The sequence below is a fragment of the Colias croceus genome, chromosome 15 (genome assembly GCF_905220415.1).
Source record: "Colias croceus chromosome 15, ilColCroc2.1".
NCBI classification, from domain to species: Eukaryota; Metazoa; Arthropoda; class Insecta; order Lepidoptera; family Pieridae; genus Colias; species Colias croceus.
The window spans coordinates 9,208,827-9,236,635 of NC_059551.1; the positions used below are offsets into that span (position 1 = coordinate 9,208,827).

At 38.6% G+C, this 27,809-nt stretch overlaps 2 protein-coding genes across 4 annotated transcripts; one reads left to right on the top strand and one right to left on the bottom strand.

Annotated features, from left to right (window-relative positions):
• Positions 1 to 673: 673 nt before the first annotated feature.
• Positions 674 to 21,409, top strand: LOC123697815 (myeloid leukemia factor). 3 transcript variants are annotated; one of them, XM_045644368.1, is made up of 9 exons: positions 674 to 911; positions 1,543 to 1,709; positions 1,969 to 2,060; positions 2,448 to 2,550; positions 5,062 to 5,182; positions 6,056 to 6,193; positions 8,525 to 8,602; positions 18,675 to 18,713; positions 19,107 to 21,409. In XM_045644368.1, the coding sequence occupies exons 1-8, from the start codon at positions 859 to 861 to the stop codon at positions 18,703 to 18,705; spliced, it is 783 nt and encodes a 260-aa protein (XP_045500324.1). In that variant the 5' UTR covers positions 674 to 858; the 3' UTR covers positions 18,706 to 18,713; positions 19,107 to 21,409. The 3 variants fall into 3 exon arrangements, with proteins under 3 accessions (XP_045500324.1, XP_045500323.1, XP_045500325.1); XM_045644367.1 differs by lacking the exon at positions 18,675 to 18,713; XM_045644369.1 differs by lacking the exons at positions 8,525 to 8,602; positions 18,675 to 18,713.
• A 786-nt stretch (positions 21,410 to 22,195) lies between these two features.
• LOC123698237 lies at positions 22,196 to 27,467 on the bottom strand (the record flags this gene model as incomplete). The annotated part of the gene is made up of 4 exons (XM_045644819.1): positions 22,196 to 22,618; positions 25,280 to 25,436; positions 25,646 to 25,850; positions 26,891 to 27,467. Coding segments are annotated over 4 exons (1,107 nt in total), but the record flags the coding sequence as incomplete, so codon positions are not given.
• Between the last annotated feature and the right edge of the window lie 342 nt (positions 27,468 to 27,809).

Below are 27,809 nucleotides of genomic sequence, written 5' to 3' on the forward strand. Positions count from 1 at the left end.
CAAAATGAACTAATTAAGTAATTTTAACGTAAATAAACTTCACCGTTCACGTATAGTCGCCGCCATTTTATGACAGAATTATCAAATACAAATTACAAAAAAAAAGTTAGTCAATGTTACCAATTAATAAATCATATTTAACACTTTTCATGTAAATTAAATAAGACGTTTTCAGTATTTTATTTAGTTAAACGCACTATTTTTTTATGTAAAATATTTTCCTGAATAATTATAGTTCTAGATAAGATAGGTACTGAATTAAAAATCTGAGATTATTGTTCTAATTCATATAAACTTTGAATAAAGAAAGGTTTTCATTTGCCTTATTTTACTGCATTGATTTCATATAGGACAACACTGAGAAGCTTTCAGAAGATGTTGCAAGTTTATTAATTTGATACCATATGAAGCGATTGAAATCGCAAAATTATTTATTGGAATTTGAAAAAAAGTAAGACATGCATTCGATCTATTAAAATAAAACAATGTTTAAAGAATAATTTCCATTTATTTAAATATCTTTATTCACTTTGCAAAAACTTCGGAAAGTGCGATGCCATCTTTTGGGGATTTAATATAAACTTATTTAAATAAGTTTTTACTCGCCAAAGTATAGATCGCGTGGCTTTCTTTAATAAATGTCAGTTTGTTCTAAGTGTCCCCCCCCTGACTTTTGTTGTGAGAGAGCGAATGTGCTGCTGAATTGATATTTGATATTTGCTAGAGCTTTCGGTTTTGCACAATCATACGTGTTTATCTGCAAATATTGAATTCATTGCGCTTTGTGTGAATCTCTGTAACTTTTTGATTTTATCTGAAAGATCTTTTTCTCGTTTATATTCCTAGAGTGCTAATAAAATGTCTCTTTTCGGATCTTTGATGGCGGACGTTGAGGACGATCCATTTTTCGGGTAAGCTTCGTTTACTTTTCACATGGAATTGTTTCATTAGCAAGGCCATAATAATTTATAGCTTACAAATATGTGGAATATCACTAATAATATATATGGGTAGTATGAAATCTCAGAGTCTTAAACTTAAGGAATGGAAAATTTTTCCAATGGTGTTCTTTTTGAAGAAATATGTTACAAGTTACAACAAATGACAGTATTGACTAATAAGTTTACACGTGATCGAGATTTTCGCAAGTATTGCGACGGTCGTTTGAATCTTTAAATAACTGTTTTTATACTACCCTCTTTCATGTGACTTTTTTCTTTCAAATGACTGAAGAAAAATTTGCTTATAGTGTGTGTATTTTTATCAACTGTATTTTAATTCAGTTTATGATAAACTAGTGGTTTGACCTGGCTTTGCAAAGGGATATAAATAAATATTAAATGGCCTATAGAACTAAAGGATCACATAGCGAACGGTGATAAGTTTTTTAGATTAATTTATCATCAACTGGGTGGAATTAAAGATAAGTTTTGGCTTTAAATCATCCTGAATATTTTATAAAATAAACTAGATAGTGTGTCGCCGCCATTAACACATTTTAACTTATAATTTCATGAGATGTTCTTTATAAATCGATTCCAGATCGCACATGCGCCACATGCGTCAGATGAGCAACATGATGAACTCCATCTTCTCCGATCCGTTCTGTATGCTCGGTGAGGGAACCCTGTCTCTCATGGGGCCGCGCCACGGTAGCGCTCTCATGCCATTCATGCCGCAGATGCCGTCAATGAATACATTGTTTGCAGGTATTATTGGAATGCTTTTTACGTGCAATGCGAACTATTGTTTTTTGTAATTAGCAAAGTCACATTTCATGATTCACCTTCTATAATCTATTTGAAAAAAGTTGGGAAATGCAAATGTCTTAAACAGAATAACATTTTTTTCTTACTTAATGATTGAATTGAGAATTAAAAAATTCTAATGTTTTTTCAATTTCTTTATATTAATTTGTTTTTGATATTACACATATTATAATAAAAAAAAACTGTTTTAATTTTATAGCAAATAATATATCAGACGGCAGCATGGGGCCAGGCACTTCGTTTAGCAGCAGCACTGTCGTCATGTCCAGCGGACCAAATGGAAAGCCGCAGGTATACCCACAACATATGACTGTTAGCATAAATTATAGTATTATGAACATATTTTAATGATAAAATACAGGTATATTTGCGCAGTTTATTGTTGAGCACTTTATGTGAATAACTGAAAATGTATATTTTAATGTGGTAGTAATAAGTAAAAATAAAATGAAATATTCAGTTAGTTATTGTTTTGTTTGCTTTTGATATCCATCCAAGAGCAACACAATAAAAAAAATACAATAAAAAAAAACACGTGTGGAATGTAACTATTCTATTTGAAAAAAAAATACAATCACTCTGTTTAAATTACAAAATTACTTGAGAACATAACTAAAAGTCTAAATACCTGTATGTATGTATATGAAAGCAGAAATTAAAACTATATACTGTCAACAGGTATACAGTTCATCGAGCAGCACAAAGATTGGTCCCAACGGAGTGAAGGAGACACGCAAAACTCTGCAGGACTCTCGCACTGGGGTCAAGAAAATGTCTATCGGTGAGTATGTGTATTATTACTATTAGTTTATCATTTTATGAACATAAAAGAAACTAGGCAGTCAGATTTTACAACTCTTGACTTTGATTCTATCACTTAAAATAATGTACCTTTCTTGATATACGCCATTTAAAAAGCCATTTTAATTAGAGATGCAACGAATAGTTATTTGGCCGCAGTGGCGTGCCTAGGGTGTAAGGACTGGGCAAGCCCAAATTTTTCGAAGTGTTTGCTGGGTACCCTTTTCTTGAATTAGGTATACACTGTGTTACTAAGTAGGTAAGTACCTATGTTCGTTATAAAACTTATAAAAAATGTGAACATACCGAATCAAATCTTCTAAATCTTCACGCGCGCCCGCAAACAGTTGAGTGAAACGTTTACCAATACAATCATATTAAAATCTATATCTATAAATTATATAAAACTGTATGACATTATATTATTATAAAATATTGTACAGATCATTTATATTCTAATTCAAAACGCCGATCTTTCTGAAGGAAATATTTTATAACATCGGAATAGAAGTAGGTACTTACTTAGGTGATTGTTTTAATTCAATTAACAGCTCTTTCTCAATGACAGTCATTGTTAATTCAGAAAGGCGTTCTTGGCCTTGTGTATTTCTTAAATACGTTCCTAACCTACCTATGAATTCGATTTAACGCTGAGAAAGCACGCTCCGTGGAAGAACTACCTACTAGCAAGAATCGTAAATACCAAAATATGTGCAAGTTTTATCAGAAGGCTTCTTCTAACCAATTCTCATTCATTAAATCGATTAATTCGTAAACATTACAATTAAAATTTGGTTTATGTGACTTACTGCACAAATCGGGAGTTGGTTTTGATGAAGAAATTTATTGTTGTTTTACAGTAAATGAATGATTTTACCTTTCCCCGCTGAGCACAAAGCAAACCATCACAATTTACAATACAATCTGTGTCGCGACACTTATTTTATCACAAAATTCGAAAAACTTAACCTAAATTACACCGGTATAATCACGCGCTAAACTATACTAATTACTAACAATAATATTCACGACGTTCGTTCGCGCGACGCGCAATCGTAACTATCTTCACACTGTTAAAGCCCGGCTTTGTTGGCCATAGATTTTGCTATAGAATTCTATAGATAGGTATGTAGCTACTTCAACGAAATTTCATACGTTAGAAGAGATAAGCGCAAAGCCCGGTAAAAGCCCACGAGTGCAAGCGAGAAAACTATATGTCACTCAAGAAGGACACCGCACTGTTTATACAAAGTACGACCTTATTTAGATAGCAAGAAGGATGAAATTAAAAAGTTTGACTCGAATTCGACATTGTTTGTAGGTGAGTTTTCATTGAATTTCGGAGCAAATTTTGAATTGCTCGTTGCGCGCGAATATTCAAAAGTGAATTTGGGTATTTTCCTGTCTCGTAGCGAATTCCTTAGGCAAGCCGGGCTTTTCGGCTTGTATGAACGTACCGCCACTGTTTGGCCGGATATCGGTAACCGGATGTTCGGCCTGACCACCAGCCGAATGTTCGGTATCCGGCCGCCGAATATTCGGCCGACGGCATTTTGAGTTTCGTAGGTGCGTGTCGCGCACCGGCACGCCGCCTGTGCAGTGCAGGTTTTGACTTGTTTCGTAGTGAACGTTCGCGCGGTCACAGTTCTTGGTAGAGACACTTTTATCGTGTCAGCGAAAAAAATTTCGTTAAAAATAATAAAAAGCTTCAATTACAACTGTCTTTATTTCGATTCTATTTATAAAATCTACCAATTTTACTATCCGGTATCCGGCCTGATACTACATTACCATCCGGTATCCGGCCGGATAGTAAAAAAGGGCCGGATAAGCCGGATACCGGATAGGAACCGAATATTCGGTGCATCTCTAATTTTAATACAACACCAGTAAAATATTATGTTTCAAGCCGAATAACTAATAAAGGATTGAACATATAATTTGTTATAGAACACTATCAATTTGGTTTGTGGTCATAACAGATATGTTTTATTTCTTGGTTTTTACATGAATTTTATACATGTTGACCTAATTACTCGTAAAAATAAAATGCATAAATTCAGTCCCTTTTTGACAAAGCTGAAAGATTTATTTTAGCTGTTTTATAAAAAAAATGATTGTGATGATTCATATTTGGAAGTATGTAGTTACTTTAAAAAAATTTAAATCATTTTTTTCGATGACAACCTTATTAGTACCTCAGTACTATTTATCGCTATTTACATATTTAATTAATTTATTATTAAATGACCTAGTTGTGCTCCGCGGTTTTACCCGCATTGCTCCGCTCCTGTTGGTTTTAGCGTGATGATATATTGCCTATAGCCTAAAGCCTTCCTCAACAAATGGGCTATATAACACCGAAAGAATTTTTCAAATCGGACCAGTATTTCCTGAGATAAGCGCGTTCAAACAAACAAACAAACTCTTTAGCTTTATAATATAAGTATAGATATCTATTACCTGTCTAATAAATATGAATAATTACCAGGACACCACATCGGCGAGCGTGCGCACGTGATCGAGCGGGAACAGAACGTGTACTCCGGAGACGCTGAGGAGCGGCAGGAGTTTATCAATTTGGAGGAAGATGAGGCGGAACAGTTTGACAGGTTTGTATGAATTTGATATTTTGGTTTGTAGTATTCAAAATGAGTTAGAAATATAAATTTAAAAATAGATAGAAAAAGGTCGATCTCAAGGTGGAATTATAAATTTGTCTATAATGGAAAACATACTTCCTATGCCAGTGCAGGTTAGAATCTATCACACTGGCAAAGTGCAAGCTGTCACAAGATTAACATTATAGCTATCTATAAGCAAGGGATAGCGTTAATAAAAAAATGGAACGTTGACAATAAAAAAACATGAATGCAAATTCAAATTTATTTATTGTGATTCAGTTCGTTAGTTAGACACACGTCGTTTTTGAAGTTATATGTACTTCTTTTGGCGCGATGGAGAAAAATGATGAGAGTTTATTTTTACGATGCGCGCGCACACCGACACCTAAATTTAACAGCATGAAGTTAGTTCTAGGTGGTATGTAATAGTTCAAGTTGTATATTCTAGTATTTTTTTCCATACGCAAAAGAAGTATAACTTCTAACGCGTGTACATAGTACACACACACTTTTTTTATTTATATTCAAATTATACTAGTAGACGCGGCATACACCAACATCATTGCACTAAAAAACAGCGTAATTAATACATACTTACTTACTAACGCATTATCACCAATACAGTTGTTCTCTCATTCACTCTCACGCACGAGACATAATACATGTCTCACTCATGTACTTCGTAATAACAACTGCCGATTAAAATATTAAAAGAACGTCCAGCCACGACGCTGAATGGTGCGTGACTAAGTGAAACTCGGGCACTTAGCTGAGTTTTTTCTTGCCAAAATAGAGAGCGGGTAACGTATCTAGCTTTTTTAATTATCATAGTTTATATTTGACATAAATGACAAATTCCAGAGAGTTCCAAGAGCGCGCGGCCCGCGGTGCCGCTGCCCGCAGCGCGCGCGCCATCACATCTAGCGCGCACACACACTCGCACTCGCACACACCTCGCCACGAGCCGCGCCTCGCGCTACCCGCACCGCCAGTAGCTACGTGAGTCATGATTTACATAAATATTTCAGGACAATTTTCACACACGGCACGGTATGTGTTATGGAAACCAGATGGCTGATAAACATACATATATAATTTTTGAATAAATACTTATACAGGGTTATTTGTAAAACACCAGCAACCTTGCAGGGCAAGATAGCTAATAACATCATAAGTAACAACAGTTGTTCTACGATTATTGACATAACGCAATTCTTTTAAATGATTTTTTAAGCTTTTATTGTACTCTCCTAACATTTGTAAGTCTATGCGCTGACTGTCGCAGATAGGCCGCTCCGCCCCTACCTTCCCCCTCTCGTTCGCTTCTTGTTTACGTAATTTTTGGGATGCGCGTAGTGTTCAAACGAAGCACGTATATTCAAACAGAAAATTAAATGAATATTTATTTTTGTATGAAAATAAAATGTAATAAATTATCAAAAGTCGTAGAACAAATGTTGTTACTTATGATTAGACATCGGATTATATGCACTAACAAAATGCCAAAATATGCATGCAAATATGCACTAAAAAAGGCCGAAATATGCACCAAAAACAGCTGATATGCCTAAAATATGCACAATACAAAATAAAAAAAAACAGCGAAGTTTTCTTAAAATTAAGTATAGTTTTTGTAGCAATATACAATTAAGCTTTTTAGCAAATTTTCGAGCGCAAATTTGTGACGTTTTTCACCCGCGAGCCCAGTGTTGCCACCTTTTCGGGGTAAATCTAGGCCTTTTTTGGAATTCAACCCGTGTTTTAAGTTTTTAGCCCGAAAAGGGTAACCTAGCCCTATTTTCAATGGCTCAAAATTTACTTAAATGGAGCCCATTTCATAATTTTTTGCCATTTTACCATGCCAAAATAGGGTTTGTTTACTCGCTGAGCGTTCTGATTGGCTAATAAAGGTTTGTCAACCAATTAAAACTCCCGCTACTTAACGAAATATGCACGATTGGAGGAAAAAGGCTAAAATATGCACTAACGGCGTAATTAGAGAGTTATATGCATTTGCATATGCAAACATGCAAATGCATATAATCCGATGTCTACTTATGATGTTAGCTATCTTGTCTTGCGAGGTTGCTGGTGTTTTACAAGTAACCCTGTATAGATAATTAACACCCAGACACAGAGCAAACATATATGTTCATAACATAAACATTTGCCCTGGGTGGGAATCGAACCCACGACCTCTAGCTTGGAAGGCATGGTCACTACCAATTAAGCCAACCGGTCAGTCAAATTTGTATAATTTGTGTGTGAACGGCTGAACCCTATTAGCTTTCCGCCAGCGGCTTCACCCGCGTTGTAAATGAAAAACTGGCATATGGGAACGTTCCCGTGGGGTTTCCGGGATAAAAATTATCCTATACTCAAGTATACTCATATTAAGTATAGGATAAAAATTATCCTATACTCAAGTACACTCAAGTATATAACTATAAATTTCAATAAATCATCATAGGTTTATCAACTATAATTATAATGGAAAAATCATTCAGATTTTCAGACACTTCGAATGAAAATCTGAAAAAGTAAGCATTAAGATGCTTTGAAATAATAAAAACATTTGATCATGAGGTAGATTTCGATCCAACAGTTTGATCAAGGACGCAAATTCCGAATCGTGATCGATTTTTTCTAGAACTGAGGATATTTATAACATGTTTATTGATAATATTGCTTATTATTAGGTATACATTTATTAGTTTACGGTTATAGTGTAGTAAGCTAGCATGAAGATTTTTTTATTTGCAAATATTGCTTTTTTATGCCTCTAGTTTTTTATACATATTTATTTTTCTGCATTATATTATTGTGTTGGATAGGTGGATAAAGTATTATAAAGAAATTAATTACTTTTGATACGCACAGTATAAATGGCGAGTTAATTTTTTGCAGTATCATTTTTTTTGCATTTGACAAAGAATTATTAAATCATATTTTGTTTGACTTACAACTTCAGCAATAATAATTTAAGAAATATTCAGTTTAAAAATAAGTTGTTTATTTTAAACAGACTAATTAGAAGTATTAAATAAATTACGTTTTAACATACGTCCGTTTTTCTTTTCAAAGTACCCTCTAAAATGTAAATCGTTTCGAAATACTATGCTTCCATTTAAATGCCCGAAAATTTTGCAAAGTACCCTCTAAAATCTAAATTAACAACTCTTTCTAGATTTTCAAAGATCGTTTATTATCACCTAAAAACTAATCAAAGCATATACTTTTCGAAGTCAATGTTGTTTTTAATTACGTTTTTGTCCACCATCCACCACGAGTAGTATAGCGTAGTGTAAGTAGCTAGCGCATCTCTTACAGTGAAGCACCGAGACGAACTCGTCCGAGCGCTAGACGACCTCTGCGTACTACGGCCAACCCTTTGGCTACTTCTTCCAGGTAATATACGATGGAATATAGGGAAAATTCGATAAAAGTATCAGTTTTTTTGGTTGTAATTTTGGGGGGGGGGGGGATATAGGGAAATAACATTTAATTATTGTTTTTTTGTTCTATTTTTATGTGGGTTTTTTGGGGATGCAAGCCCATAATTGGCTTGTCCAGATAATGTAATAGGGTCAAGTGGGGAAATACAATAATTGTTGTGTTTTGGGTCTAACTTTGTGGGTTTTAGTGGGGTATGCAATATAGGGAATTACGATTAATTTGTTGTTTTTTGTTCTAATTTTATGTGGGTTTAGGGCATATATATAGCCTATATATAGGGCAATACGATTATATTAACCCATTTTATAATTTGTGTTGGTTCTAATTTTTTGTTGGTTTTAACCATATACTTTAGTATAATTATTATTATTATAATATATAAAGCTACACTACCACTGACTCACTGACTCACTGACATCGGTTTTCTCGGAAACTACGTGGAAAGTGGGGGGGGATAACGACGTGATCGTGTAGAGGTGCGCCGAGTGACCAGAGGAAAAATATAGCGATCTCGATCATCTTCGAAAACCAAGTGGACCCCTGGAGGTGCGCAAAAACGGTGATACCTGGAGGGGGGGTGTCTGAACAAAAAATGCTCAGAACTGGTGGCGATTACCAGGGGAGGTGGAAAAATGGGGATTTTCGCGAAAACAAGATGGCCGCCGTACTTTGCCAAAATCGCCGTTTATGAATCCTTACGTCTCAAATTTGGCACACGTGCTCTGTTCGAGCCGGCAAATCGATCGGTGCCCCGTTCGAGTGGCTTCGGGCCCTGGTTTCCGACTTTCATACATTGGAAAATCCAACGGCCCGCGGAAACGGTGCGAGTTGGGTGGGGGGTCCCGGAACTAAAAATGATCACCACCCTGGGACGCTACCAGGGAGCCGTAGTGGGACGCTCGATTTTGGAATTTTTCCATTTTTGGCGAAAACATAAAAAGGTCCATATAGCCGAGGTGGTGAAATGGAGAAATACACCAATGACGCATTCATACTCGCCCAGTTCCCAGGATATCCAGAAAAATATGAAACCCTGAACTTTCTCACAGCCCGCGAAGACGGTCAACGGCCCGCGCAAACGGTAGCAGCTACATCTGGGGTGCTCAAACTAAAGTTGGAGTAGACCTCGAGCAATTACCACAGATAGTGAAAAAAATTCAAAATGGCGGAAAAAATGGCCGCCGCCATACAAATTCTAAAACGGCCATCGCTGGTGTGATCGCGCTGAAACTTGGCACAGGGGCTTTAATCGAGCCGCACATTGAGGTGGCATACTCATAATCGAGTTTCCATCGCTGGTTTCCGAGTTTCATACAACGCGAAATTCGACGGCTCTCCGAAACGGCGCGAGATAGGTGGGGGGTGTAGAAATAAAAAATGATCAGGAAGATGGGACGCTACCAGGGCAATGGAGAAATTCCAAATTGGACGCAATTTTTTTTTTCAAAAATGGCCAATTTTTCAAAGCAAGATGGTGGCGACGGTTACTTTACGATCGGTCTGAAAATTGACTTCTGTGCTCTAATCGGCCATATTTACAAAACTGCACACTCAGAATTTCTCTCCGACCCTCGGTTTCCATTTTCCATACATCACGAAATTCAACGGCTCTCTGAACCGGTGGCAGGTAGGGCGGGGTCGCCGAAGTAAAAAATGCTTCAAAACCTGGTCCGCTTCCAGGCATGTAAAAATATTTGGTAAAAAGCGAAATTTTTTTTTTCGAAAATATTGTATGGAAATTTCCATAGTAGGAAGGGTAATTGAATAGCAACGGCAAAAGACGGCGCCGCGGGCTGCTTGCTGCTCGCGCACCATGCAACCTCGAAGGTGGACTGCCTCTCAGAGTAGAAAATATTTATTAACTTTTGAACTACCGCACGAGCCAAGCGAGCGAAGCGAGCGAGTCACGGCAGCGGCCAGCGTAAATATTCAAATAGGTAGCGAGGAGCGAAGCGACGAGCGTGTTAGGTTAACTTTTGAACTACTTACCGCACGAGCCAAGCGAGCGAAGCGAGCGAGTCGCGTCAACGGCCGGCCTAAATATTAAAATAGGTAGCGAGGAGCGAAGCGACGAGCGTGTTAGGTTAACTTATGAACTACCTACCGCACGAGCCAAGCGAGCGAAGCGAGCAAGTTGCGGCAGCGGCCGGCCTAAATATTCAAATAGGTAGCGAGGAGCGAAGCGACGAGCGTGTTAGGTTAACTCTTGAACAGTTTATTATGAAAAGTCACTGCCCGCTATCGATAAGACGTTTCAAAAATTTTACCAATATTTGAATAAGTAATTTATAAGCAGTTTAGGTAGCGAGGAGCGAAGCGACGAGCGAGTTAGGTTAACTTTTGAACTACCTACCGCACGAGCCAAGCGAGCGAAGCGAGCGAGTCGCGGCAGCGGCCGGCATAAATATTCAAATAGGTAGCGACGAGCGTGTTAGGTTAACTTTTGAACTACCTACCGCACGAGCCAAGCGAGCGAAGCGAGCGAGTCGCGGCAGCGGCTGACGTAAATATTCAAATAGGTAGCGAGGAGCGAAGCGACGAGCGTGTTAGTTTAACTCTTGAACAGTTTATTATGAAAAGTCACTGCCCGCTATCGATTAGACACCTCAAATTAACGAAATTCGAGAATCACGTTTCAAAAATTAAACCAATATTTGAATAAGTGACTTATAAGCAGTTTGGACTGACTGTAGAATCGCTGTTAGCAGATGTAACAAAAGGACAGGAAATTCGAATGCATTTTCAAATGACTGAAGATTTCTGCCCTGGGATGCTTCGCGGGCTGCTTGCAGCCCGCGCACCACGCACCCTCGAAGGTGGACAGCCTCCCGGAGTGGAGAATACTTGAATGGGGAATTTATAAGCATTTCCGACTGACTGTAGAATCGCTGTTAGCAGATGTAACAAAAGGACAGGAAATTCGAATGCATTTTCAAATGACTGAAGATTTCTGCCCTGGGATGCTTCGCGGGCTGCTTGCAGCCCGCGCACCACCTACCCTCGAAGGTGGACAGCCCCCCGGAATAGAAAATATTTGAATGGGGAATTTATAAGCATTTCCGACTGACTGTAGAATCGCTGTTAGCAGATGTAACAAATGGACAGGAAATTCGAATGCATTTTCAAATGACTGCCCCATTGCTTCAAGTCAGGGGCAAAAGGGGCTCGCGGGCTGCTTGCAGCCCGCGCACCACGCACCCTCGAAGGTCGACAGCATTCCGGAATAGAAAATATTTGAATTGGGAATTTATAAGCACTTCCGACTGACTGTGGAATCGCTGTTAGCAGAAAATTACAAATGGACTGGGAATTCTAACACATTTTCTTATGACTGCCCTATTGCTTCAATCCAGGGGCAAAAGGGGCTCGCGGGCTGCTTGCAGCCCGCGCACAACGCACCAGCTAGTTATAATATATAAAGCTACACTACCACTGATTCACTGACTGACTGACATCGCTTTTCTCGGAAACTACGTGGAAAGTGGGGGGGATTTTGGCGTGATCGTGTAGAGGTGCGCCGAGTGACCAGAGGAAAAATATAGCGAACTCCAACACCCTGGACAAGAGGGTGGACCCCTGGAGGTGCGCAAAAACGGTGATACCTGGAGGGGGGGTGTCTGAACAAAAAATGCTCGGAACTGGTGGCGATTACCAGGGGTGGTGGAAAAATGGGGATTTTCGCGAAAACAAGATGGCCGCCGTACTTTGCCAAAATCGCCGTTTATGAATCCTTACGTCTCAAATTTGGCACACGTGCTCTGTTCGAGCCGGCGAATCGATCGGTGCCCCGTTCGAGTGGCTCCGGGCCCCCGTTTCCAACTTCCATACAACGTAAACTCCAACGGCCCGCGGAAACGGTGCGAGTTGGGTGGGGGGTGCCGGAACTAAAAATGATCACCACCCTGGGACGCTACCAGGGAGCCATAGTGGGTCGCTCGATTTTGGATTTTTTCCATTTTTGGCGCAAACATAAAAACGTAAATTTAGACAAGGTGGCGCATCGCGGAAATACACTCACACCATGTTCGTACTCGCCCAGCTCCCAGAATATCCAGAAAAATCCGAAATCTTAAACTTTCCCACATCTCGCGAAGACGGTCAACGGCCCGCGCAAACGGTAGCAGCTGCATCTGGGGTGCTCGAACTAAACTTGGAGTAGACCTCGAGCAATTACCACAGATAGTGAAAAAAATTCAAAATGGCGGAAAAAATGGCCGCCGCCATACAAATTCTAAAACGGCCATCGCTGGTCCAATCGCGCTGAAACTTGGCACAGGGGCTTTAATCGAGCTTCACATTGAGGTGGCATACTCATAATTGAGTTTCCATCGCTGGTTTCCGAGTTTCATACAACGCAAAATTCGACGGCTCTCTGAAACGGCGCGAGATAGGTGGGGGGTGTAGAACTAAAAAATGATCAGGAAGATGGGGTGCTACCAGGGCAATCGAGAAATTTCAAATTGGACGTAATTTTTTTTTCAAAAAATGGCCAATTTTTCAAAGCAAGATGGTGGCGCCGGTTCCGTCACGATCGGTCTGGAAATTGATTTCTGTGCTCTGATTGGTCAGATTTACAAAACTGCATACTCAAAATTTCTCTCAGACCCCCGGTTTCCATTTTCCATACATCACAAAATTCAACGGCTCTCTGAACTGGTGGCACTTAGGTTGGGGTCACCAAGGTAAAAAATGTTTAAAAACTTGGTCCGCTTCCAGGCACATAAAAATTTTTGCTAAAAAGCGAATTTTTTTTTTTCGAAAATTTTGTATGGAAATTTCCATAGTAGGAAGGGTAATTGAATAGCATCGGCAAAAGACGGCACCGCGGGCTGCTTGCTACCCGCGCACCGCGCAACTTCGAGGGTTGACAGCCTCCCGGAGTAGAAAATATTTATTAACTTTTGAACTACCGCACGAGCCAAGCGAGCGAAGCGAGCGAGTCACGGCAGCAGCCAGCGTAAATATTCAAATAGGTAGCGAGGAGCGAAGCGACGAGCGTGTTAGGTTAACTTTTGAACTACTTACCGCACGAGCCAAGCGAGCGAAGCGAGCGAGTCGCGTCAACGGCCGGCCTAAATATTCAAATAGGTAGCGAGGAGCGAAGCGACGAGCGTGTTAGGTTAACTTATGAACTACCTACCGCACGAGCCAAGCGAGCGAAGCGAGCGAGTTGCGGCAGCGGCCGGCCTAAATATTCAAATAGGTAGCGAGGAGCGAAGCGACGAGCGTGTTAGGTTAACTCTTGAACAGTTTATTATGAAAAGTCACTGCCCGCTATCGATAAGACGTTTAAAAAATTTACCAATATTTGAATAAGTAATTTATAAGCAGTTTAGGTAGCGAGGAGCGAAGCGACGAGCGTGTAAGGTTAACTTTCGAACTACCACACGAGCCATGCGAGCGAAGCGAGCGAGTCACGGCAGCGGCCGGCCTAAATATTCAAATAGGTAGCGAGGAGCGAAGCGACGAGCGTGTTAGGTTAACTCTTGAACAGTTTATTATGAAAAGTCACTGCCCGCTATCGATAAGACGTTTCAAAAATTTAACAATATTTGAATAAGTAATTTATAAGCAGTTTAGGTAGCGAGGAGCGAAGCGACGAGCGTGTAAGGTTAACTTTCGAACTACCACACGAGCCATGCGAGCGAAGCGAGCGAGTCACGGCAGTGGCCGGCCTAAATATTCAAATAGGTAGCGAGGAGCGAAGCGACGAGCGTGTTAGGTTAACTTTTGAACAGTTTATTATGAAAAGTCACTGCCCGCTATCGATAAGACGTTTCAAAAATTTAACAATATTTGAATAAGTAATTTATAAGCACTGACTGTAGAATCGCTGTTAGCAGATGTTACAAATGGAAAGGAAATTCGAATGCATTTTCAAATGACTGAAGATTTCTGCCCTAGGATGAGCCGCGAGCTGCTTGCAGCTCGCGCACCACGCACCCTCGAAGGTGGACAGCCCCCCGGAATAGAAAATTTTGAATGGGGAATTTATAAGCATTACCGACTGACTGTAGAATCGCTGTTAGGAGATGTAACAAATGGATAGGAAATTTGAATGCATTTTCAAATGACTGAAGATTTCTGCCCTGGGATGAGCCGCGAGCTGCTTGCAGCTCGCGCACCATGCACCCTCGAAGGTGAACCGCCCCCCGGAATAGAAAATATTTGAATTTGAAATTTATAAGCACTTCCGATTGACTGTGGAATCGCTGTTTGCATAATAGCAAATTGACGGGGAATTTTAATGCATTTTCAAATGACTGAAGATTTCTGTCCTGGGATGCTTCGCGGGCTGCTTGCAGCCCGCGCACTACGCTCCCTCGAAGGTGGACAGCCTCCCGGAGTGGAAAATACTTGAATGGGGAATTTATAAGCATTACCGACTGACTGTGGAATCGCTGTTAGCAGAAAATTACAAATGGACTTGGAATTCTAACACATTTTCTAATGACTGCCCTATTGCTTCAACCCAGGGGCAAAAGGGGCTCGCGGGCTGCTTGCAGCCCGCGCACAACGCACCAGCTAGTTATAATATATAAAGCTACACTACCACTCACTGACTCACTGACTGACATCGGTTTTCTCGGAAACTACGTGGAAAGTGGGGGGGATTTCGACGTGATCGTGTAGAGGTGCGCCGAGTGACCACCGGAAAAATATTGACATCTCCAACACCCTGGACAAGAGAGTGGACCCCTGGAGGTGCGCAAAAACGGTGATACCTGGAGGGGGGGTGTCTGAACAAAAAATGCTCGGAACTGGTGGCGATTACCAGGGGTGGTGGAAAAATGGGGATTTTCGCGAAAACAAGATGGCCGCCGTACTTTGCCAAAATCGCCGTTTATGAATCCTTACGTCCCAAATTTGGCACACGTGCTCTGTTCGAGCCGGCGAATCGATCGGTGCCCCGTTCGAGTGGCTCCGGGCCCCCGTTTCCAACTTCCATACAACGTAAACTCCAACGGCCTGCGGAAACGGTGCGAGTTGGGTTGGGGGTCCCGGAACTAAAAATGATCACCACCCTGGGACGCTACCAGGGAGCCATAGTGGGACGCTCGATTTTGGAATTTTTCCATTTTTGGCGCAAACATAAAAACGTAAATTTAGACGAGGTGGCGCATCGCGGAAATACACTCACACCATGTTCGTACTCGCCCAGCTCCCAGGATATCCAGAAAAATCCGAAATCTTAAACTTTCCCTAATCTCGCGAAGACGGTTAACGGCCCGCGCAAACGGTAGCAGCTGCATCTGGGGTGCTCGAACTAAACTTGTAGTAGACCTCGAGCAATTACCACAGAGTGCGAAAAAAATTCAAAATGGCGGAAAAAATGGCCGCCGCCATACAAATTCTAAAATGGCCGTCGCTGGTCCGATCGCGCTGAAACTTGGCACAGGGGCTTTAATCGAGCCGCAAATTAAGTTGGTATACTCATAATCGAGTTTCCACAGCTGGTTTCCGAGTTTCATACAACGCGAAATTCGACGGCTCTCCGAAACGGCGCGAGATAGGTGGGGTGTGTAGAACTAAAAAATGATCAGGAAGATGGGGCGCTACCAGGGCAATCGAGAAATTTCAAATTGGACGCAATTTTTTTTTCAAAAATGGCCAATTTTTCAAAGCAAGATGGTGGCGCCGGTTCCGTCACGATCGGTCTGAAAATTGACTTCTGTGCTTAAATCGACCAGATTTACAAAACTTCATACTTAGAATTTCTCTCCGACCCCCGGTTTCCATTTTCCATACATCACGAAATTCAACGGCTCTCTGAACCGGTGGCAGGTAGGTCGGGGTCGCCTAAGTAAAAAATGCTTCAAAACCTGGTCCGCTTCCAGGTATATAAAAATTTTTGGTAAAAAGCGAAATTTTTTTTTTCTCTAAAATTTTGTATGAAAATTTCCATAGTAGGAAGGGTAATTGAATAGCAACAGCAAAAGACGGCGCCGCGGGCTGCTTGCTGCCCGCGCACCGCGCAACTTCGAGGGTTGACAGCCTCCCGGAGTAGAAAATATTTATTAACTTTTGAACTACCGCACGAGCCAAGCGAGCGAAGCGAGCGAGTCACGGCAGCGGCCAGCGTAAATATTCAAATAGGTAGCGAGGAGCGAAGCGACGAGCGTGTTAGGTTAACTTTTGAACTACTTACCACACGAGCCAAGCGAGCGAAGCGAGCGAGTCGCGTCAACGGCCGGCCTAAATATTCAAATAGGTAGCGAGGAGCGAAGCGACGAGCGTGTTAGGTTAACTCTTGAACAGTTTATTATGAAAAGTCACTGCCCGCTATCGATAAGACGTTTCAAAAATTTTACCAATATTTGAATAAGTAATTTATAAGCAGTTTAGGTAGCGAGGAGCGAAGCGACGAGCGTGTAAGGTTAACTTTTGAACTACCACACGAGCCATGCGAGCGAAGCGAGCGATTCACGACAGCGGCCGGCCTAAATATTCAAATAGGTAGCGAGGAGCGAAGCGACGAGCATGTTAGGTTAACTATTGAACTACCTATTGCACGAGCCAAGCGAGCGAAGCGAGCGAGTCGCGGCAGCGGCCGGCCTGAATATTCAAATAGGTAGCGAGGAGCGAAGCGACGAGCATGTTAGGTTAACTTTTGAACTACCTATCGCACGAGCCAAGCGAGCGAAGCGAGCGAGTCGCGGCAGCAGCCGGCCTAAATATTCAAATAGGTAGCGAGGAGCGAAGCGACGAGCGTGTTAGGTTAACTCTTGAGTTTATTATGAAAAGTCACTGCCCGCTATCGATAAGACGTTTAAAAAATTTAACAATATTTGAATATAAGTAATTTATAAGCAGTTTCGACTGACTGTAGAATCGCTGTTAGCAGATGTTACAAATGGAAAGGAAATTCGAATGCATTTTCAAATGACTGAAGATTTCTGCCCTGGGATGAGCCGCGAGCTGCTTGCAGCTCGCGCACCACGCACCCTCGAAGGTGAACCGACCCCCGGAATAGAAAATATTTGAATTTGAAATTTATAAGCACTTCCGATTGACTGTGGAATCGCTGTTTGCAGATAATAGCAAATTGACGGGGAATTTTAATGCATTTTCAAATGACTGAAGATTTCTGCCCTGGGATGCTTCGCGGGCTGCTTGCAGCCCGCGCACTACGCTCCCTCGAAGATGGACAGCCTCCCGGAGTGGAAAATACTTGAATGGGGAATTTATAAGCATTACCGACTGACTGTAGAATCGCTGTTAGCAGATGTAACAAATGGACAGAAAATTCGAATTTATTTTCAAATGACTGCCCTATTGCTTCAACCCAGGGGCAAAAGGGGCTCGCGGGCTGCTTGCAGCCCGCGCACAACGCACCAGCTAGTTTTGTTATAAAACCAAATCAAAAAATTCACATTTTTTTTAGTAAACAAGTAAATTATTAAAAAAACAAAATACCCGACTGCACACTAAAAAAAGAGTGATTGAAATGAATCTAATGATACCGCATACATATTTTTTTAAAGGGAAATTTAGAAAAAATATTATTATGTCTTTATCCCGTGGGACTTTTAGGATAAAATGTATCCTATGACACTCCCGTAATCAAGACAAATCTAACGATACCTCATACATCAAAATCCATCAAGCCGTTTAGGCTACAGGTGGTCACAAAGGAAAAGACATACATACATACTTACATACACTCGAAAAACATTACCCTCCTTCTTTGGCAGTCGGGTAAAAAAAAAAGAAATGGATTGCCAATTTTTTCCTACCATTCTGTCTTGTCTGCCATCTTTGTCCCAACCCCATGAGGAATGTGGATAATTTTAAACCTTTAAAAAGAGTGTTTCCTCAATATTGATTAGCTTTTATGATTAAAATCTTAACATTATTGTCTTATATAATATTTTAATATGATCTATGTCTTAAAGTATTTAATAAAAATATTCCATTGTGTCCATCTAACGTGGTATTTAATAGCATAGATAACAGAATTTAATTTAAATACATAGTTTAGCTAATAAATTATAATAATTATTACATAAGGCGTCGTTTCCAGTTCCAGATATTGGAGGAGGCGTTACTACTAATGTTACTAGTAATCATATTTATTTATTTATGTATGCTGTATATACGTTTGCTATGTTTTTCTATATATTAGTGCTTTCAGTGGATGCGGTGCATGAGTCCGCTTTTAGTTTTAGAGTTTTCAATGTTGTTATGATTTGTTTTAGCGTTTTTTTTACGTTATTTCCTACTTTTAGATAGTACTTTGTGCCCTCGTAGAAAAAAATATTGTTTATAAAATATAAAATGTCTATACTTATCCGAAAAACATTTTCTTATCTATGAATTCGTCATAAAGCACACTCTACTCATAATAAAAAACACGTCTTTAACCAACGGAATTCACGGAGTTCCTTTAAAAGCACTTGCATAAAACTCCATACACTAAAAATACTCTTTTGACCTTCAATTTTGCGTTTTGCAGGTCCGGTGTCCGCGAAATGTACGGCGGCTCGCACCCGCAGCGTCACAGGCACAAACACCACAAGTCGCACCGACACTCGCCCGCCGACAACTAGACACCCGACACTTACACTTAAACTCGACAAATAACACCAGACACTAGACAGCGATACTCGATACAACACCAGACAGCAACACTCGACGCAAAATCAGACAGCGACACTACACATGACGCCTGACACTTGACATTGACACATGTCACACATACTAGACATTTGACACTTGACACTGATCGTGACCATAGACGAGTGTCGCCGAATATTCCTGTAGCTCTGTAAATGCTGGCCGGTACGATTTATGTGGAAGAAGAAATTCAAATTTGATGTTCTGTTTGATTTTTTTTTAATAATTAGTGTATGAATTTTTTGACAGCTCACTTTTTTTAATACTTTTTTTTCATGGTTTAGTAGTTGCATACTTATTTGACGAAGGTATAATTTTTACGTAATTTAAACGCTGGAAGTTTGTATATTGCTATAACTTAAATTCGTGTCTTTTCATGATGGTAGCTAAGTTGCAACTAAATTTTTGTTCGATTTAAGAATAAAATTAATTCCATCTTAATTTATTTCTGTTCTTAAACTATTCCTTATTCCATGTTCTATCGCCTGTTCTTAATATAAATAGATCATAAATAATAATTATAAATAAGTATGATAATTATAGTGTAAATGTACGTAGGATATTTATTTACGAAATATAAGTTCGATCTGATATGTAATAAGTATGCTGTAACATGAATAAAAATAATGTTCAACGTTTATTCTGTTCATTCTTTAAATCTAAATTACAAAATTCGTTCGAATTTTAAACGGAATAAATGTGATTTCAAAACGGAGCGAAAAAATACGAAACGAAATAATTTTAATCTTCAAGTATTTCGTTTATTTTCACGAGATTTAAAAAAGGGAATATTAAGAATTTCTAATTAAATTCAAAAGGAATGAAATTTCACTTATTTAAATATAAGGAAATTCTATTCATATATTAATTATTATTTTCTAAATTTTGTGTAAAAAGCCGTTAAATCTCGTGAGCAGGACTGTATTAAATACCTCACTTCATACTTAATTTCAACCTTATTTTTTTGTCATTAAGGTTTTATTTACACGCTTCCATAATCATTAATGTTTGTTAAATAAGTAATTAATGTTTCAAACTAAAAAACAAAAAAAAAATATTTTTGTCCCTTTCTCTCTAGTGATAAATTATTCAAGAGGGAAGGGGTAACTGATTAGATTACTGAGGAATAAAATCTGTAAGAATTCATAAACTTAATCAATGTTTAAATTGCTCAGTGTTTTGTCTCTTTCCCTCATGAAAAATGACATGTGTGTGAGAGAGAAAACATTCGAGTATTGATTACATATTTTTTAAAATAAGATAGGTTTTAGTGCAAACGCATTGTATGTAATAACTTTAAACATTAGAAACAAATAGCTTTTGTAAGAATGGCACAAAATAGGTGCTGGGCGCTTAAATATTTGTTTTGTTGTTGTCATACGTTAAAATGCGGGTTTTTTTGACACTGGCAACTCTGATGTCATTGCCATTACGCAAAAAGCTAGGAACAGTGTACGTACTGAGGCATAATATAATTACAATTTAATTCTTCTTCGCTGAAAGAGATGGAGCTATTTAGAACGTATCTTGCGTCTTTGTCTTATAACATGTTAACGTATTAAATACTGTTTCTGGTTGAGCTCCTTTTTCACTTTTGAATACTAGTAGTTTGAAAAGTAGTCGACAGTTAAAATGTAATAATATATCTTGGTACCAAATTGGAATAGATTAGAAAATACTATAAAATAATAAGGGATTGTTAAGTATTTCAAATTTATGATGATAAATGTTCGGCTTTTTCCCGTTTATTCTGCCATGTTTTCAAACATTATAAAATAGGGAAATAAATTATGGATAGTGTAAACTGTAAGTGGATACATAAAATTTATAGATTATAGACAACATGATTTCATCGCATTATAACCATAAATATAGAACTTAAAATTACTTCTCTGCAACTCCGATGTATGTAATCGAATCTAGAATAAACATGTTAAAAATTCTCATAAATTTGTAATACTAAGCATTCTATATTCAAATTTGCCGCTAATTTTGACAGATCCATCAGTCTGTCTCTTTCCGACGTAGACATTTCACTCTAACATAAAGTGGCTGAGTAAATATCTTTTTGTGTAATATTAATGTTAGACTAAGGAACCAATGTCATTCGTGTGATCTATAGAAATAAATTAGTGAATATTAGGACGGTGTTTTATTTTGATACCTTTTCCTTATAAATTTATATTGATAACAATATAGCCTGTACAATTTCTCAGTATGGAGCAACTTATTAAGGTTTAGGCCATAAATAAATCCATCATGCTGGCTAATGGCTCATAGGTATGTAGTACCGACTACGGGTTATGACTTATGTGTAGCATTGCGATTAACTTAAGAGCTAGCGCACAAGAGCAACTTTTGTCTCCGCAACTATTTTGTCTCTCCCATCAACTCTATGGGCTAGTAAGAAATTGCGCGCACGTGCGACGCAAGTCGCAACTAACTAACTAGTTGCGGAGACAAAAGTTGCTCTTGCGCGCTAGCTCTAAAACTACTTAAACTGGTTAGTAGTTAGTACCTACAGAATCAAAAAGGATTTATAAGCCACCATATTTTTCAAGTATCGTATTGAGTATTGACTGGTATTGACATTGGAGTGGAAATTTGCATTATTTCTTTACAGAGTATAAAAAATCACATGGAAAATTGTGCATCAATTTCGACTTATTATTTGAATAATTTATAGGTCATTGTGAAATATTGTCGAAGAATCAATATTAATATTTTTAAAGATCTATAATCGTTATCAAACTAAAGGATAGCGATAACATACGTATTTTTGATGATTGGACAATTTAGATACGTGTTTATTATTAAATAAATAAATATCACGTTTTTAGCCGTGTGATCCTTCACATGTTATCATTATCAACCTAGTTAATATTTATGTTGATTTAATATTGATTCATATCAAATGAAACCACACAATTTCGGGGATAATATATTTAATTAAATTAACTGTCATGAAACCAAGGAACTAATCTACTAATTTAATCCCATTAACCCAAAACCAATACCTATAGATATTATAGATAAACAATTTAATCAATACGCAAATTTATTAAAATAATATAATACATCTTGGATATATTTAAAAATTTAAAATTGGAATACAGTTCAAAATTAAGATAATTTAATATGTTGTCCGTCGGCCATTTTGTGTTCGCCGACACTCGGTGACTGTCAAAGGCACATTCGGCAGATTTCGTCATTGATCTCCAGAACTTGGTCGATGAAGGACTGGTCCGCGAGCACCCTCGCGAGCTTGCAGATGACGGTCAGGAGTTCACCCTCCTTGTAGTTCATCTGGTTGTTGCATAGTTCCACTTCTTCTAGGATTGTGTTAGGTATCTGTAACAAGAGGTTCTTATTAAGAAATTTTTTTTAATACTAGTCCGAGCTTATCTATATACTAATATTATAAAACTAAAAATTCTTTTGGTGTTAGATAGACGGTAGCCCATTTATCGCGGAAGGCTACCTATTTCATCACGGCTCACGCTAAGACCAACAGGAGCTGAGCACAGAGCAATACGGGTGAAACCGTAGGGCACAGCTAGTAGTCTATAAGGAATCATGTACATATCCAATGACGAAAGAATTTATGAAATACCTAGATCTAGCTCTTCCTGAGATTAGAGTAGTTTGTATGTTTGAACTTGAGCCTAATAAATACGTACCTAACTATAGATAAGTTCTCTACCTAATTCAAAGATTTAATGGAAAACCTATAAAACATTAAAATTATTTTAAAACAAAGAAATAAAAAATAATGTTAATGATAGATAATCGTGTATCATTAACTTCTCTTATGTTCTAAGAATCTTCAAAGACCTGTAATTTCATGACAACATGTTTAGAATAATAAACATAATGTCGCAAACTCAAATTATACGTTTACAAAGCCCTCTGATTTCCATTTGATAAATTATTAAAATGTAAATTGCGTCTTTTGTTATGCATTGAATACACGTGTTTTTAAAGGCTTTTTATCGCAAAACACTACCGTGCCTAATTACTGTCGTATTGGTTTTTTACTGCTGTATAGGTATTTATTTTTTTCTAAACTGTTCGTTTATACAAAAAGTGATAATTATACAGTCCTACATTATATTCAGGGACCGAACTTTAGAAATTATAATTAACAACTTCAAAAGTTGAACTTAAAAAACGTTCATTATCCTTAATGAATACTTGGGAGAATTTAATTAAATGAACTTTGAATACAGAGGATTTTTCTACAATTTTTGAATTCTTCTACCCATAAGCCTCAACGAAATTAGAGAATGACGGAGGATCGACTACCTGATGTGAACGTAGCCAATTTTTGAATATCTCCCGTTCTATCATAAAATAATCGGAGTAAATTTGAGGAAAAATGCCATGGGCTCTTTTGCGATAATTATAGTATTAGAATTATTTAATAATAATAATAATTTATTAAACCTATATTTATATAAGTAAGAAAGAAGAATACTATTTCTATTAATCCACAGGGTATCAAAACTAGGTTCATGCGCAATAATTACCGTATTTATCAAGAAAATTTATCAATCATTAATAGTTTATTTACAATCTTGTGACTAAACAGCATAATTAAATACATTTACAAGTCATTATGGCAACCGCATTGTTATCGAAGCCACGTGTTGACATTTTGCGGGACACACGACTCTTCGCAGAAGTTCTTATCAAAACAGTTTAGTGTAGGGTAGATACATAATATGCTTTTTGTCGCCAACTTTCTTTGGTATTTACCTTTTTTAAGTTCTAATTTAGTGATGCAACGAATATTACTTTTACGAATACGAATACGAATACGAATATCAAACCTACTATTCGGCGAATACGAATACGAATACGAATATCTCACCTTGGTATTAAAAGACTTATTTATTTAATGAATGTTTACTCTTCTAATAATTAAAATTTACAATAGGCAAAATTTTATTTAAAAACATAAAATTCGTAGATTTTCTGGTTTTAGGCGATTTTTTTTTTCAGTCTGGATGTTTCCAGCCGTTGAAAAAAGTCTTTTCGAAGTGACTGTACTGGCTACTGGTGGCTTCAGTGAAAAATATTTTTTGCGAGTTTTTTTTGACTTGGAAAATGGACATCTTCTCGCCAAAAGGCCATTGGATCAGCCGTCTCTTCACACGTCATATTTTTAGGAGCGGTTTTTAAATCTGTAGTAAATAGAGTTGCGTACAAAAATATTCGTTTTTAAATAATCGTATATTCGCCGAATACGAATATTCGGTAAATGTCTACTATTCGGCGAATACGAATATTCGTATTCGTATTCGTTGCATCACTATTCTAATTAGGTAGTTGTTTATATTTTTATTGATTAATGTGTGAAAGGAAGGTCGATCTTTATTTATGATTCGTTTAATCTTGTCATATAGGTAGGTATATTTTAGGTACTCTTATCAAGGCAAAACATATTACATTTTTCGAAATTTACTTAAGTGTAAGTTTTACGATTCATCTTTTTATATGAATATAATGTCTTTATTCTAATCGTCGTAATCTAAGAATCTATCATAAAAAAAAAATCCGATTTAGTAGGTACATCAAATTCAAAGGTCAAACAGAAGCCTACTGTAGAAAATACGTTTTTCAATGCGTCACGTTATAAATAGAGTATTGTATGTCATGAACTCAACTGACCTTTAAGCAGATCAGTATAAACGGCCTGGACAAATGAATGCCTTTGTTAATCTCTTTTCTTTGTAAACGCAAAGTCATATGTCATTGAACTGTTAAAAGGCCCTTTTTCATGGACTTTTATTTTTATTTTTATTTTGAGACCAACAGACTCCGTTCATAATCACTATAAAAACAGTTACCATTTCAATCCTTTTAATTTTTTATTTATTTTATTACCTAATATTTTAACAATAATTTCCGAACGAAAAGTAGAGCCTTTTCAATGGAAAGCAGTAGAAAAACAGTATTTTTTTACCTACCAAAACTACGTTTAAAAATCAATAAATAAGAAATACTCACATTATTAGGATCGGAGAAAATGCTGAACTTATACTTCGTCTTTCTTTTCTCTCCGTTGTCGAAGAAGAGTGTGAACACAGCGTCCTTCCCTTTCCCTCCCACTGGGAAGTACAGACCCGCGGTCAGGTGGCCCTTTTGGTCCCGCGCGAGGAGACTCCTATATAGTAATTATCGTTTCTTTAATATTAAAAGAAAATTTAGAGAAGCAATAAAATAACTCATACTCAAATGGTGAACAAAATGCAAGAGCGCATAATAAAATGAACTAGGATAAAACAGAAAGATAAAAAAAAAACAACAGAAATGTCGCTCTATAGTCTATACATTTCCTAACTGATTAAAGTGAAGAAAATATACGCCAAGTACCTGAAGTTATACACCAAGTTTCTCCTCTCAGTGACGTTAACGCCATCCAGATATGGTCTGGCGACATAGACCAACGAGGTCTGGTACTTGACGGTTCCGGCGCGCGTCTCCCGCTCGTGCCACTCCACGTAGTTGCTGTTCTGCGGGTTGAAGCTGTACTCGTATTCCTTGCGGCAGTGTGGCTCGTCTGACTGTGTGAACCAACCTGGGGAAATTGGCTTGGGTCAGACTACTTTTGGCGTAGGCAAATTGTATACTTGTACACGTCTAGGTCTGTTGGTTGAGGTTGAGCCATGATTGATTTTAATTGGTTTATCTGGGTATTTGGTACTAGTGGTAACTAAAATTTTCTATGGCTTAGATAAAGCTGTGAACTATGTAAGTGTTAAATCTTATATTGTTATTTTCATGAATAAACAAATTGTATAGACCTTCAGTTTTATATTTCAGGACTTCAGCGAAGACCCATGTCGTCTTTAAAGTTCTTTGATAATGAAATTGATTTTCTTTTAGAATAAGTAAAGCTCACCTACAAAGCTCCCGTTTCAAAAGCTCAAAGTGAATTGAGAAAACATTGTATTCATTACTCACATATGTATATTAAAGCTGTTAACTTGATTACTAAATGAAATTATTTAAGTGCCTATAGAAACAACTGTCTATAGCCGGTATTTACATGAAAAGTTAAAAGGTAAAAGCTTCACAAAAGCCAACAAATGAAAATTGTAATTAAGTGATCCCGAATAAATATTTGTTAACCCTTTTACTTATATCTGGTTCATTATTCTTTAAAGAGTGTGGGTGTTCCACATCCATTCGTAGAATTGAGATAAACGGCCACATTTTAGGTCAGAGCAACGAAACTGCAGTTATGTATAGTGCACATTGCAGTCGGAAGTAGAAGATACAAATGTAGGTATGCATTATTCGTGCGCTGTTGAAAATTTCAATGCATTTGGCTTTATTCTCGACAATTTCATAGATTTTATATTGCAGTTCTTGTACTTTATGCCGCATAAAATAGTTAATCATCATAAAAATCCTGAGTAATAAAAGAGCTCTATTTGAAGGATATTTATTCGAACACATAAAATTGGCACAAATATGGTTGATCAATCTTATAAACCTGTATTAGATTAATAATTGTAGTACTTTGTTCTATTTAGCATCTTAACTATATTGACATCCAACCACATCAGATATGAAATTATTTGTAAGAATAGATACAATTACAGTGCTACATACCAGTATGAGGATAAGCGCGATCTGCCATGACTGTGACGATTCTCGGCACGTGGTAGCCGGGGTCCGCCAGCATGACGCCGGGCCGGCCGTCCACCGAGATCTGCACGGCCACCATCACGTGCTCCTTCTCCGCTGTCACCACGCTCTCCGGCCCCTGTCCGCTCGTCACGTACTCGTGCACGTCGACCACCGCCTCTTCACACGACACCAGGCTCATCGCCGCAGCGAAGCCGCGGAACCTCTTGTCCAACCCCCGCAACCGTCTGATCAGCTCTATGCCGAGGCCGACGCACGTGTGCTTCTTGCTCCTGATCGGTGGCGAGTACTTCTGGAACACGTCGTACAGCGCGTGCTCCGTACGGTGGAACTCGTCGTACAGGGACAGGAAGTTATTGACGGAGTCGTAGTTGTCGGTGACGAGCAGGCAGCGGAGGACGGTCTCCGCCTCGGTGGCGAGCTGCTCGTGCGAGCTCGCCGAGAGCGCCAGCGGCTTGCGAGACTGCGCCCATCTCGCGGGCGGTAGGGGTGCGGTCAGATGCCGGTCGGGCGGCTCGCGGTCGCCCGCAACCGAAGCGAGTCAACTCGGCCACTCCGCGCCCCAGCGGCCCACGGAAGGCCCGGCCGCCTCGGCCTCCGCCCTGGAACTCGGCCGAGCATCGTCTCGGACACGCTCGTAGGTCGCTTCTACCTTGGCGAGCGCCTCACGCTTCTCTAACACCACTGCTGACGATTTTTCACGCTCTGCAATGATATTTCTTGTTAATTTTTGTTTCTTCTGTACCTACTCTTAATCACTTAGAACACAGTATAGATAACACGGTATAAAAATCCTACAGTATCACTACCATGCTTATTTATAAAGGAAATAGATAAATTCTGTTAAATCACTTCCAATCATAATATAATAATATCTAGTACT